This window comes from Nicotiana attenuata, chromosome 8 (assembly GCF_001879085.1).
Source record: "Nicotiana attenuata strain UT chromosome 8, NIATTr2, whole genome shotgun sequence".
In the NCBI taxonomy this organism is placed as follows: Eukaryota; Viridiplantae; Streptophyta; class Magnoliopsida; order Solanales; family Solanaceae; genus Nicotiana; species Nicotiana attenuata.
Window position 1 is genome coordinate 22637151 of NC_031996.1, and position 15054 is coordinate 22652204.

At 38.2% G+C, this 15054-nt stretch overlaps 1 protein-coding gene across 1 annotated transcript; it reads left to right on the forward strand.

The window, feature by feature from the left end:
• On the forward strand, positions 214-12937 carry LOC109231054 (clathrin heavy chain 1-like). Its single transcript, XM_019396590.1, has 30 exons — positions 214-597; positions 768-972; positions 2291-2379; positions 2486-2564; positions 2725-2852; positions 3454-3552; positions 3643-3751; positions 3875-3954; positions 4055-4282; positions 4396-4461; positions 4833-4949; positions 5079-5276; positions 5398-5514; positions 5654-5713; positions 6027-6113; positions 6289-6372; positions 6446-6580; positions 6655-6717; positions 6796-6900; positions 7615-7727; positions 7835-8087; positions 8170-8306; positions 8410-8688; positions 8778-9780; positions 9903-10388; positions 10500-10670; positions 10757-10942; positions 11498-11620; positions 12107-12217; positions 12365-12937. The coding sequence occupies exons 1-30, from the start codon at positions 553-555 to the stop codon at positions 12524-12526; spliced, it is 5118 nt and encodes a 1705-aa protein (XP_019252135.1). The 5' UTR covers positions 214-552; the 3' UTR covers positions 12527-12937.

Consider the following 15054-nt stretch of genomic DNA (forward strand, 5'->3'; position numbering starts at 1 on the left):
TATATAATACTACAAAATAATACATTTTAAAATGGTACTAAGAAAAACAATTAACAGAGTGTTTAGTGTTGAAATTGGAACCTTAATCTGCAAGATTGTTGGTTTTAATTTTTCGGAACCTTAATCTGCAAGATTGTTCGTTTTAATTTTTCGATCACTGCTATATATGCCTACTACTCCTATGGGGGACTAGTGTTTATACTACATAGTAGTAACACGTAACGTCTTTTCATTAATTTCAGATATTTTATTTTATTTTTCATAGATGCACAGACAGGGACATACTCTAGTTAGAATTCAACAATTCATTTCTCGGCTACCCAGAATTCCACCTTCCCCATCGTTGAACATTAGTTTAACTACAATACAGAAGGCCAGTGCTTCACCAACGTATTTTCGATTTGAAGAACCCTCTACCCCTCTGTATTCTCTCTCTCTGGATCTCCTTCTCCCTTGTATGTTTCGTCTCGGAGGGTTCCCGGGTTTCTTTACTTAAGATCTCCTCTCCCTTGTACCAAATCGGCCCATTCCTTAGTCTCGCTGATCTCCATCATGGCGGCTGCTAATGCTCCGATCACTATGAAAGAGGCCCTTACAGTAATCAATTCTAATTTCTCTTCCTCGCATTTTTCAATAATTGTATCTACTCTTTTAGTCTCTGGTATTTAGTTAATTGTCAGATCTGCGACCTAAATTATGACATTATGTTGAATTTGCTATGTAAAGATTGGATTGAAATTTGGTTATTATATGACTTGGTGTTGCAGTTGTCAAGTATAGGGGTGAACCCGCAGTTCATTACATTCACAAATGTTACCATGGAATCAGACAAGTATATATGTGTTCGAGAGACGGCACCACAAAGTAGTGTGGTGATTGTTGATATGAATATGCCAATGCAGCCTTTGCGCCGCCCTATTACTGCTGACTCTGCTCTTATGAATCCCAATTCCAGAATTTTGGCTCTAAAAGGTATAATTGTATCTTTGCTGAGGAAACTTTTAGATTACTTACTGAATGTTCGTTCTATCATTGGCTAGAGTAATTGATTTGCTTGCAGTTGGGATGCTTGAATTGCTGATGCTATACGAATTAGCTGATGGCAGTTTGTTTGGTTATTCATACTTAAAAATGGATAAGTCGAACTTTTATTCACTTTTTATTATCAATGTGAAAGAATTTGAAGCTTCTGTAATAAAGTCAAACAGTATAATTTAACGTGTATAGATGAAGTTTTATCTGCTAAATGTCTTTGATTCTTATTATCAGTGATGTCTTTGATTCTTATTATCAGTGTTATCAAAGGCGAAAAGCGCAAAAAAGCTCTAAGGAATGTTTAGGCACTAAGCGCAAATAAAGCATGAGCTTTAATGAAGAACGGGAGAAAAACTACAAATATGTATGTGTAGTCCAAGGTTAATATCTATAAGCATGAATACCAAATATATGGACAATGAAATTGAATTTTTTTTACGATAAAGTGGAATATCAAGTGTTTAGCATCGCCTCTTCAGTATTACGCTCATTGGCAAGGAAAAGTATACCTTAGAGCCTTGATGACAACACTGAAGTGCCTGCTAAGCGAGGTGAAACGCTCAACATGTTTTAAGCCTCGCTTCAGGGCTTAAGCGTGCTTTAAGCGCGCCTTTGATAACACGGCTTAACATCTAGAGGAAACAGTGCGAGTGTGGAATATGTTTAGGTCTCTGATGACTACTGCATTCAGAGGCAGATGTAGAGTTGACGGTATGGATTCAGCTGAACCCAGTAGCTTTGGCCCGAATCCTTAATATGTACACATTATTAATTAAGAACCCATTAACTCAAAAGGGCAAGAATCCAATACTCATAAACTTCAAATCGTGTATCCGCCTCTGACTGCATTTAAGTCGAGACAAAGTCAATATGATAGTGGCTATTGCAGTTGTTAGCTTGAGTAGAACACCGAGATCTTTGAATTGAATGTTCATAAAATCTTCATATATCCTGTCTAATGGTGCTCTGGGTACATTGACTTCTAAATGAGGACCAATCCGCTGTAGTTTGGACAAATCACTTTTACCACGTTACTTTTAAAGGGTTAGTGGATTTTTGTTGTTGTTTTCTTCAAAGAATTTTTTAATTCAATGGCGAATCATTGAATTACTGGGGGTCTTGTTTTCCTTCATCCATATACGTCTTATAAGTGGCAAAGAGGAAATTATAAGCTGATGGGACAGCTCTTCCACTTTGGATTTCGTTAAAATACGTTTCCTGATGAAGCAATTCTGTCTTCTTTCTCCTCTTGAAGCTCAAGTACCAGGAACTACTCAAGATCACTTACAAATTTTTAATATTGAGGCAAAGCAGAAAATGAAGTCACATCAGATGCCCGAGCAGGTAATAAATATCCCCATGAATTCTTTTTATTATTTAATATTAGTTTGTTGCGTTTTTTGAGGATTTTGATAGTGTTGATATAACTCTCATTGCGTGTTATGTTTAGGTTGTTTTCTGGAAGTGGATTACTCCGAAGATTTTAGGAATTGTCACACAAACCTCAGTCTATCATTGGCCAATTGAAGGTGAGACAGTTCCCTTTTCTACTGATAATGTTTACCAATTTTTATTCCACTTGTTTGAGTGGATACTTGTCTAATTTTGTGTTCATTACTTTTTCTGGCCATTCTTTTTGGAATGATGGTTGGTGTTCTGTCTTTAAGATGTCTGTATTGTCTTTATCAGGTGATACTGAGCCTGTAAAGATGTTTGATAGAACAGCCAACCTAGCCAATAACCAAATAATCAATTATCGTTGTGATCCTTCAGAGAAATGGTTGGTTTTGATTGGTATTGCCCCAGGTTCACCGGAGGTGTGTAATGTTGTTAACCTGCACTGATAATGATAGTTTTGATGTTTTATTTTGATAGCAGACTTTGTTTTTATCATCTAACCCCTTCCCAAAGTATAATCAGCGAGGGAAAAGCCAGGAAAGGTCATATGAGGCTTTAATGTTGTGTTACTTTTTCTCAATCATTTCATTATGTAATGTTTCTGCGTTGCTCCATCTACCCTAATTCTTTTTTGTTTTATAACTTGCTGATTGTATGTCATTCTCAATCTCTATTACGGTATTGTACGAAAAGGAAACTTGCATGTTAGTGCCTTGGCCATAGTACTGGTATTACACAGTACTTTTGTTGCCTGAACGTTGGATGCTTTCAGCTGCAGCAACCCGGCCAAAGGTGGCCCATCTGTTATATGCACTAGACGATGTTGATGAATGGCTGCAAATTATGATATTAACAAGGTTTATTCCACACCAATTTAAAGCTCAGACAACTGGCTTTTTAAACTTTCATTGAAATGTGTTCTAGGTGTAGACATTACTGTTTTGATGATTTCTCCAATTCAGTGTACAAAGGAGATGCTCTTTCGTCATTTGACTTTACCATTTTCCTCCATATCATTAGAGGCCCCAACTGGTCAAAGGAAATATGCAACTATTTTCAGTTGATCAGCAACGGAGTCAATCCCTCGAGGCTCACGCTGCATCATTTGCATCATTCAGAGTGAGAAAAGCTCCTCCATACAATTTGCTAATTGTTTTCCTGGCATTGCTTCCTTGTTTTCCTGTTGTGACCGTTGTGTGCTTTAATCAGGTACCTGGAAGTGATAGGGATTCCATACTCATTTCTTTTGCCACGAGAAGCTTGAATGCTGGACAGGTTGTATCAAAGTTGCATGTCATTGAGCTGGGAGCCCAGCCAGGTTAATATGCCGTGTCCTATTTTCCTTTCGCCACTTTCTTAACCTTGAAAGTTATTACTAACATTGTGGTGAGAATTGCCTGATATAACTTCGTCCTTTTTTTAATGTGATAAATGTTTGCAGGGAAACCCTCATTTACAAAAAAACAGGCGGATCTTTTCTTCCCTCCAGATTTTGCTGATGATTTCCCAGTTGCCATGCAGGTATCAGTTGCCTTCCCTTTCTGGGGTCTGTCGCTTTGTCTTGTGTTTTTGTATTTTAAGTTCAGTTTTTTTGTGACACAGTTATCCGTTTCTTTCGCAGATATCTCATAAGTATAGTTTAATTTTTGTCATCACAAAGCTTGGGCTTCTTTTTGTCTATGACCTGGAAACAGCTACTGCAGTTTACAGAAATAGGATTAGCCCAGACCCTATTTTCCTGACAGCTGAAGCTTCGTCAGTTGGTGGGTTTTATGCCGTCAACAGGCGAGGCCAAGTGTTGCTAGCCACAGTAAATGAAACAACTATTATACCTTTTATCAGTGGCCAAGTACGGTTATTTTCTTTGCATTCTGCGACTACACATTTTGTCACAATTTTGTTTCTGGAAGTGTAAATTGAGGATGAATCCCGTAATCTGTCAAATTCTTACACATGTTACAGTTGAACAATCTGGAGCTTGCTGTCAATCTTGCTAAAAGAGGAAACCTTCCAGGTGCTGAGAATTTGGTAAGTGGATATATTATTCTCGATATATCATTGTTCTGAAATGATTTTGCGATGGGAGGGCATTCTGCCCTTTTCTTTAGGTGTACGGGATCTCTTGCCTGTGGAACTCTCTAACGCTGTTAACTAGTTCATTCTACAGCTTGGTTTTTGTTCTTGAAACTCTTCCTTCTCTAAATTGAGAAGTACTAAAATAGATTGTCATTGCATCATCTACTAGGACTAGATTTGACGAGGCTAATCCCTTTTTGTTATCAGCAGTCAGCAGTTGACAATCTTGTCAGAAGTTGTTGACTCTGATGGAATCAACATGGGGGAATTTTGTTGCTGTCTGTTTCTTATAATGGTCTTACATCTATTTATTTCTGTCTCAGGTCGTCCAGCGCTTTCAAGAGTTGTTTGCTCAAACCAAGTACAAAGAGGCTGCTGAGCTTGCTGCTGAATCACCTCAGGGCATACTCCGGACGCCTGATACTGTTGCCAAATTTCAGGTAATGATTTTGTTCCCTCTCATTTTTTGTTGCTCATCAAGGTCTAGTTTCAAGAATAAACTGATTGTTCCTCAACTTATCGTGCAAATTATGCACATTGTATTTATGTGTCCTTTCGTCTTGTTGCAGAGTGTTCCTGTTCAACCAGGGCAAACACCTCCTCTTTTGCAGTACTTTGGGACACTTTTGACAAAAGGGAAGCTCAATGCTTTTGAGTCATTAGAACTGTCACGCCTTGTTGTCAACCAAAATAAGAAGAACCTTTTGGAGAACTGGTTAGCTGAGGATAAGTTGGAGTGCAGTGAGGATCTTGGTGACCTTGTGAAGGTTAAACTTTGAATTCAACAAGAATTCAACATAACTAGTGTTTTTCTGTTCACCACTTCAATCGATTCTCTCTTTTACATAGCCTAAGGTGCTGACAGCAGCTGCAAACTTTTTTATGTAGACTGTTGATAATGACCTTGCCTTGAAGATATACATCAAAGCAAGAGCAACTCCAAAAGTTGTCGCTGCTTTTGCGGAGCGCAGGGAGTTTGACAAGATTCTGATATATTCCAAACAGGTTAGTGAAGCATTTTTGCTGACGTCATCACGTAAAAAATTTTATTTGGCCTGAGCTGCCATGTATGTTTTACGCAGTCCAAGCGTTTCTATGAAATGTATTTGAGGTTGGTAATTAGAAAAGTTGTTTGTTGATATAGGTTGGATATACACCTGACTATCTGTTCCTCCTGCAAACAATTCTTCGATCTGATCCTCAGGTATGTAGAGAGTGGATTATCAAAATTCATAAATTGTCAATTTCCCATCTTTCTCTGCGAGCTTCATGCGATTACATAGTTTTCCCATCATTTGGAAGTCAATAGTTTTGAATCTTAGACAGTTTCGGATTTCACCTGCCCATAATTTATGGAGAAAACAATTGCTTTGATTGTTTTCATCCTTAGACATCTCTTTGATATTCTGCTCTCATGTTGGTAAAAATGCTTCTTTCTTGAAGCAAAAATCAAAACAACTTCTCCAGATGGTGCTTTGTTGGTGGATTAATTTGAATAATTGTGGCTGTATATGCAGGGAGCTGTTAACTTTGCACTCATGATGTCCCAAATGGAGGGAGGATGTCCAGTTGATTATAATACAATCACTGACCTTTTTCTCCAGGTTAATTGGCTTCTTAATGATGTCAAAATGCTTGTTTTCTGTCATGCTGACATAGTTCATTGCAATCTTCTCCCTGTTATGGGCTTTAAACTAGGTGTTTTAGAAGTTTTTTACCATTTTCTACTGGGTGCAACATATAGCTGATGAGGATTCTTTTTTTTCTTCTTGTCATCAGAGGAACTTGATCCGCGAGGCAACAGCATTTTTGTTGGATGTTCTGAAACCTAACCTTCCAGAACATGGTTTTTTGCAGACTAAGGTTTCTTTTCTCTTCTGTAGGACATCTTGCTGTTTTTGCATTTTGTTTAGATTTTAATGTCTCCACTGCACAGGTATTGGAAATCAATCTTGTGACTTTCCCCAATGTAGCAGATGCTATATTAGCAAATGGAATGTTCAGTCACTATGATCGATCTCGAATTGCTCAACTTTGTGAAAAAGCTGGTCTTTACGTCCGGGCTCTGCAGGTTGAATGGTTTTCAGCATTTGCCTTTACTTTCATCTGACTGCAAGTTGGTTAATTGGTGTATTATTTCTGCAGCACTATTCTGAGCTCCCTGATATCAAGCGTGTCATTGTGAACACACATGCCATTGAGCCTCAGGTTTTTATGCTCTATAGATTGCATTGACTTATTCTTTGGAGAGAGTGGACTTTTACTTAACTATATTGTTTGTCTCAGGCTCTGGTTGAGTTCTTTGGGACTCTTTCGCGTGAATGGGCTCTTGAGTGCATGAAAGACCTCCTAGTGATCAATATCAAAGGCAACCTTCAAATAATTGTTCAGGTGCTCATTTTGGTTTGTTATATGTTTTTGCACCGAAGTCTGTGTACTGGAATTAAATTAGAGATTCCTGAATCATGCGATCAGAGCTTGTTTTTACATTATATGAAATTGTTATTTTTTGGGCTGTGTAACATACTTGTAGACATCGAAATATTAACGGATCAAGCAAAATCCTAAATTCAAGATATCGAGAAGACTCTTGCAATTCTAGGAGTCTATTAGGGTTGCTTGGAGGCTACTCACAAAAACTTTAACTTGGAGGCTACTCTACTCTAACCCTAGGTTGCTCCTATAAAAAGGGTTACGTATTGAATGCATCTTGCAAGTTGAGGTCATCTCAGAAAATCCTATAAATTCTCGGGATATTCACTAAGGGGTCAAGGCATAGAATAATGTCGTGATCTATAGATGTTCTTCTTGATAATCAAATACTTCAAGAAGAACATCCACACAATGATCGACTTTCATGGAGATCAAATAATTCAAAGGTCCGCATTATCGTACGTTCGAGAATATCCTGATCCAGCCCTCGAATTGCGAAGAACAATCCGGTGGAAGAATCAGGGGATAAATAGAGTTGTAACTCGCAATATTTATCAATAAAGTCCTTTTTTTCTTTATAGTTGTTTGTGATTGCAGTTTTATTTTTCTGCCTAAATTTGTTACAAACAATACCCATAGCAACATATCTGATTATGCTTTGTGTTATTGCAGGTTGCAAAAGAGTATTGTGAGCAGTTGGGTATTGATGCCTGCATAAAGCTTTTTGAGCAGTTCAAGTCTTATGATGGGTTGTACTTCTTCTTGGGATCATATTTGAGTTCCAGGTATGTATTCATGGAGAGGACATCTTGACATTTTGATAACTTTTATCAATCACTTGTTTTGATATTTTGGCTGGCTTGGTCAACCACTCATTTTTTATTTCCTGCAGTGAGGATCCTGATATTCACTTCAAATATATTGAGGCAGCTGCCAGGACTGGACAAATCAAGGAGGTTGAGCGCGTCACAAGAGAATCAAACTTCTATGACCCTGAAAAGACGAAGAACTTCTTGATGGAAGCCAAACTTCCCGATGCTCGGCCTCTTATTAATGTTTGTGACCGCTTTGGTTTTGTTCCTGATCTCACACACTACCTCTATACCAACAATATGCTACGGTACATTGAAGGTTATGTCCAAAAGGTCAGTATGATTTCTGTGTACGACTTGATTTATTGAAGTTTTTGCAAATATGACTTACGAACTTTAATCTGCCGTTGTATAGGTCAACCCAGGAAATGCTCCTTTAGTTGTGGGACAGTTATTGGATGATGAGTGTCCTGAGGATTTTATTAAAGGCTTGATCCTTTCCGTTCGTTCTCTGCTTCCTGTTGAGCCCCTTGTGGATGAATGTGAAAAGAGGTTCTTTTTTTTTTTTCCTTTTTTTTTTTTGTATCTGGTACAATTATTTTAAAGTTGGTCCCGGTAAACTATAGCATGTTAAGCTTTTGCTCTTGGTTGTCAGGAACCGCCTCCGACTGCTTACTCAGTTTTTGGAGCATCTTGTGAGTGAAGGAAGCCAAGATGTGCATGTACACAATGCTCTGGGTAAGATCATCATAGATAGCAACAATAACCCGGAGCACTTCCTGACGACCAATCCATATTATGATTCACGTGTTGTGGGTAAATATTGTGAGAAGCGCGATCCTACCCTTGCTGTTGTTGCATATCGGAGAGGGAACTGTGATGATGAACTTATCAATGTAACAAACAAGAACTCTTTGTTCAAACTGCAAGCCAGGTTTGTTATTCCTGTAGTTAGTTGTTCTATAACTGCTGATTTGTCAGATGTCTAGAGGAGAACAAACCAAATTGTCCTAATCTTTTTAGGTATGTCGTTGAGAGAATGGATGCTGAACTTTGGGAGAAGGTTCTTAACCCTGAAAACGAGTTCAGAAGGCAGCTTATTGATCAAGTTGTCTCCACTGCTCTGTCTGAGAGCAAAAGCCCAGAACAAGTTTCTGCTGCTGTTAAAGCTTTCATGACTGCTGATCTTCCGCATGAACTGATTGAGCTTCTTGAAAAGATTGTGCTCCAAAACTCTGCATTCAGTGGGAACTTTAATCTGCAAAACTTGCTTATCTTGACAGCCATTAAAGCTGACCCTTCAAGGGTTATGGACTATATCAACAGGCTTGATAATTTTGATGGACCTGCAGTAGGGGAGGTAGCTGTAGAAGCCCAACTTTATGAAGAAGCATTTGCAATCTTCAAGAAGTTCAATTTGAATGTCCAGGCTGTCAGTGTTCTGCTAGATAATATCCGCAATATAAATCGGGCTGTGGAGTTTGCCTTCCGAGTTGAAGAAGATGCTGTTTGGAGCCAAGTGGCTAAAGCTCAACTGAGAGAAGGATTAATCAGTGATGCTATTGAGTCGTTTATTCGTGCAGATGATACCACCCAATTTTTGGATGTTATTCGTGCTGCAGAGGATGCAGATGTTTACCATGATTTGGTGAAGTATCTGCTGATGGTAAGACAGAAGTCAAAAGAGCCCAAGGTTGACAGTGAACTAATCTATGCATATGCTAAAATAGATCGATTGAGCGACATTGAAGAGTTCATTCTCATGCCAAATGTTGCTAATCTACCGAATGTTGGTGACCGGTTGTATGATGAAGCCTTATATGAGGCTGCAAAGATCATTTTTGCTTTTATTTCTAACTGGGCCAAGTTGGCTAGTACACTTGTGAAGCTAAATCAGTTCCAAGGTGCTGTTGATGCAGCACGTAAAGCAAGTAGTGCAAAAACGTGGAAAGAAGTCTGCTTTGCTTGTGTTGACGCTGAAGAGTTCCGCTTAGCTCAGATTTGTGGGCTTAACATTATCGTACAGGTAACTTAGCATTGTGTTTCATTAGTTACCAGGGATCCTTTCTGTGTCAACATTCTTATTTAAATTGCATTGGGATTACCTGGAATACTGTTGAAAGGTTGTATCTGCTTTTGCTTTGGCAGGTGGATGATCTGGAGGAAGTGAGTGAATATTACCAAAACAGAGGATGTTTCAATGAATTGATCTCCCTTATGGAGAGTGGGCTGGGTTTGGAGCGTGCCCATATGGGTATTTTCACAGAACTTGGCGTCCTTTATGCCAGATACCGTTACGAGAAGCTCATGGAACACATTAAGTTATTTTCCACCCGTCTCAACATTCCCAAGCTTATCCGTGCCTGTGATGAGCAGCAACACTGGAAAGAACTTACATATTTGTATATCCAATATGATGAATTTGACAATGCTGCCACTACTGTCATGAATCATTCTCCGGATGCTTGGGATCATATGCAGTTCAAAGATATTGTTGTCAAAGTTGCTAATGTGGAGCTTTATTACAAGGCCGTCCATTTCTATTTGCAAGAGCACCCTGATCTTATCAATGATCTTTTAAATGTTCTTGCACTTAGAGTGGACCACACCCGTGTAGTCGACATAATGAGAAAGGTCTTACTTTTCCTAGAACCCTTATTTACTTACAAGGATTGTTGGATTAGATTGTTTGATGTTAACCCCTCCTTTTCTCCTTTTATCTTTTTCTGTTTTGATGGATAACAGGCTGGTCATCTTCGCCTAGTGAAGCCTTATATGATTGCTGTTCAAAGTAACAATGTTTCTGCTGTAAACGAGGCCCTTAATGAGATTTATGTTGAAGAAGAAGACTATGATAGATTACGTGAATCAGTTGATTTGCATGATAACTTTGACCAGATTGGCCTTGCGCAGAAGGTAAAGGATAGTTTCACCAAGTTGCCTTCCATTGTATCTATCAGATATCTGATAATAATTCCACTTCTCTTTGGCTGAGTGAGCAGATTGAGAAACATGAGCTTCTTGAGATGAGGCGGGTTGCTGCTTATATCTATAAAAGGGCTGGTCGATGGAAGCAATCTATTGCTTTGTCGAAGAAAGATAATCTTTACAAAGATGCAATGGAGACTGCCTCACAATCCGGGGATCGTGAACTTGCTGAAGAGTTGCTTGTTTATTTCATTGAACAGGTAACTGTGGTTTCAAAAATCATCCATACTCACACCCCCCCCCCCCCCCCCCCCAACCACAACCCAACCATACACACACACACAGACAAAAACAAACCAACAGAAAAGGGTAAGTGAGAATACAGAAAATGGAAAAAGTTAATAGTATTGCTGGCGAAGATGATCTTGACATATTTGGGGTTTCAATTGTATATAGTGTTGGAGGACATCAAAGAACTCCAACCAATTCGTCAAAAAGAAAATTTCTTAGAACATGAAAGAATCAGCTCATGGTAGTAGAGATAAATTTGGGAGTGCCAGATGCATAATGTATTTATTGCTCGGGAAATACTCAGGAGAATTGGTCATATTTTACTTGGAAGTGATATTTCTGGTCTGGAAAAGTCTATGCGTAACTTGGAAAGCATTTATTTTTGCATTGGTTAATGCATCTCTAACTTGTAATAACTGATGTCTGAAAATTGTGAGTTTTGGTTATTTGTTTAACTTTAAATATTATACAAAATTGATGGAAAGTGGGTTCAAGCTTCAAATTCTTGTTATATGCTCTTGCAGGGGAAGAAAGAATGCTTTGCATCGTGCCTGTTTGTTTGTTATGATTTGATTCGCCCGGATGTTGCCCTTGAGCTTGCGTGGATGAATAATATGATCGACTTTGCATTCCCGTACCTGTTACAGGTTACGCACTGACTCCCTGTCCTAAGCCTGTGTATATGTGCGTGCTTGCTTATATTCTTTCAAGGAGAAAATTCTTATCCATTCATTGTCCTCTGATGGATGTGTATGCTAGTGCATCCTTGCAGGCTATCCTTGCCAGGGCCACAAGGATGTCTGGTTCACTCTGGAAAAAACAATCTGTACTTGTAAAAAAAAAGGGGTTTGTGTTTCCCTTGGGTCTGTTTCACATGATATTCTTATGCATCTCTTCTGGAGCTCTATTCCTGATTATTTCCTGTTTATAGTCGTTCACTATGATGTGGGAAAATATCAGAAATATAAAGACGCCTCGCATGTCATATCATTATTATGTCCTAGCTTATATCATTTGTGGTAATCGTTTTTGCTGTCTGCTTCAGTTTTCTGATTTTCTATTGCTTGTTGATATCTAGTGTAACCTGCAACTAGTTTCTGATTTGGAGCTCTCTCTCTCTGTCTCTTTTGCAGTTTATTCGCGAATACACTGGCAAGGTTGATGAGCTAATAAAAGATAAAATTGAGGCTCAAAATGAAGCAAAAGCCAAAGAGAATGAAGAGAAGGACGTTATGAAGCAGCAGGTATTCATTGTGTAATCTATATAGCAAGCAATTGCTAGTTTATTGCTTTATGGTCTGGAACATAACCAACATTGCTAAAGCTTTTGATAAGTGCAACATCATGTTGTAAATAAGCCATTGCTAACCTTATTCTCATTTTGGTTGCAGAATATGTATGCTCAGCTGCTGCCCCTGGCTTTGCCTGCTCCACCGGGTATGGGAGGTGCAGGTATGGGAGGAGGCTTTGCTCCACCACCACCACCTCCAATGGGTGGAATGGGAATGCCTCCCATGCCTCCATTTGGTATGCCACCCATGGGTCCCTACTAATCTAATGGTGCTTCACATACTGGTGTGAACAAACACTACAAGAGAGAAGCAGACAATTCAGGCCCTTTTTTGTTAGAGTTAGGGCTGTTTCCCTTAATTCTTTCAGTTTGCAGTTGTTGATTGCTGAGGGGCATAATTGGAGGCTAGATAATTGACCATTCTGTTGTGTCATAGGGTGCTAATAACTCCTTGTAATATTCTTTTAGTAGAGGCATTTTTTGCAGTTAGGCAGAAAGTTGAGGATGTTCATATTATTCAGAACCAAGAAGAAGATGCAATATATTGTATTTTGTACTAGTTTCTGGGCATTCAAAATTTTGTACTATATATCCAGGTTCGTCATCTTCTGGATAGTCTTGTTTGAACGCTTTATATATAGTCAACTTCATGGGTATACCTTTTAGCTGTTAATTGATAAAGGATAATGATAAAGGATTACAGATTAACATGATCCAATCATTTCCTAGATTTTAGTTACATTCAAACTGATCATGATATGTATCCATGTTCTTCTATATTAATGAGCCCATTTTTATTAGTTGTTAATAGGGGTGGCAAACGGATGGGTTAGGTAGGATATGGGTGAGTCGAAAACGGGTAACACGAAAACGGATAAATTATCCGACCCGATCCATATTTAATACGAAAATGGGTTAACCAGTGGATAATATGGATCACTTTAGGGAGAATTTTTAGTTTCCCATACTTAAGGACCCCCAATTTGAGTTTTTATAAATGTAAAAGTTAAACTCATTAGTTATTCATTTTTTAAGTGGATAATATAGTTCTTATCCATATTTGAGTTGTTTTTAAAAGTGGATAATATGGATGGATAAATATTCTTTAATCTATTTTGTCACCACTAGCTGTTAATGAGCCCATTTTTTGTTTTTCTACTATCTTTAAATCTACCTCTTCCCTTGACTCCTTTTTATGCTCATAAGGATCAATTCTCATTTCACCACCCGAACACAAGGTAGAGAAGTGTTTGGAATGAGGTCTAACACGCTCAAATACCTAAACTTTCAGATTTTCGGCATCCTCAACATCAATCACACTATAGTCAACAAAATTTGTATCATCAATGTCCTTGGCTGACTTTAGTATTACTTCTTCAATATCAGCATCCTCAAATTCTAGTTGGATAGATTGTTAGTGTTCTACTCTGATCTCCTCCATTAGCACCTTAATTTCTGCATCTAATTCACGCTCTTTTTGGCTACTATCTATAATATTGGCTTGTCGAGCATTAAAAGCTTCAACCAGTTGTCTCACTTGAGCTTCCAAGTTGAGAATAGTTGTGTCTTGCCTTTCTATCTGCAGTTGTTTCTAGTCATTTTTTTTCACAAGGCACCTTAGCATATCCTTGATCTCTTTCAGGTCATCATCCCTGGGTTCTTCATTATTTTCCACAAGGCACCTTAGCATACCTTAGCATATCTTTGATCTCTTTCAGGCCATCATCCCTAGGTTCTTTGTTCCTATTAACTTCACAAGAAAAAGTAGAACCATCATACTGAGGGATTGGGGGAGGATAAGAAATATAAACATAACCATGAAAGTGACCATCTTGACCACCACACACATCACACATATTCCACAAATAAGATTGAGTTGGTGCACATAACTCGCTCTCGAGAACGTTTCGATAATTTTGCCACAAGTGATTTTCTTCACAATATGTATGAGGATCAAAAATAGAATCACCAACACCTAAACTACCATAATTCCAAGATGTCATGTTTCTCAAATCAACAAATAGAATAGAATAGAATAGAATAAAATAAAAAAACAAAACAAAACAAAACAAAACAAAATAAAAGCTCAAACTTGGAACCTAGCAATATATACAGCTACAACTACACTGCTAAGTCCCCGGCAACGGTGCCAAAATTTGATCACGCCCAACTATGCCTCCTAAGAGGTCTAGCGGTTGTTACAAATATAATCCGATTTACAAGTCTGGAGTCAATCCCACATAGAATTAACCTACTAATCACAACCACTAGTTTCGCAAGAATTCAAGTAATCAACCTTCAGAAATATTACATAATTGTTTGAGTGTTTACTAACTAAGGGCAAAGTAATTAAAATGCAGTAATTTTTAACTAACAGAGCAAATGTTGTAGATAAGATTGGAAAAATCTAGGATTTTGATTTTCCCAATTATCGGAATCTCCTCCATTATGTTTTCTATAAATTCGCCTAAGTATTCTCTACCAACCGTGAGTACTTTGGGTGTCGTAATTCTCTCTCAAGCAACTACCACAATTTACTAGACATATTCTCTCAAACTACGCTAGTTGACACTAATTTACTGCTCACTAAGATTGCACTAAGGTTTTGTTATTTCTAATCCCGCCTTTAAACCCTCCGTATTGATTTCTCAAATACGTTAGGAGTGATGTTGTTCATCAACTATCTAAATGCGTACTCTCGAGCAATACACACTAAATATGCATAGTTAATTAAGAACTCTTCAATCAACAACAACGAAAATATAGTTGAACAAGTAGAGAAACATCAAC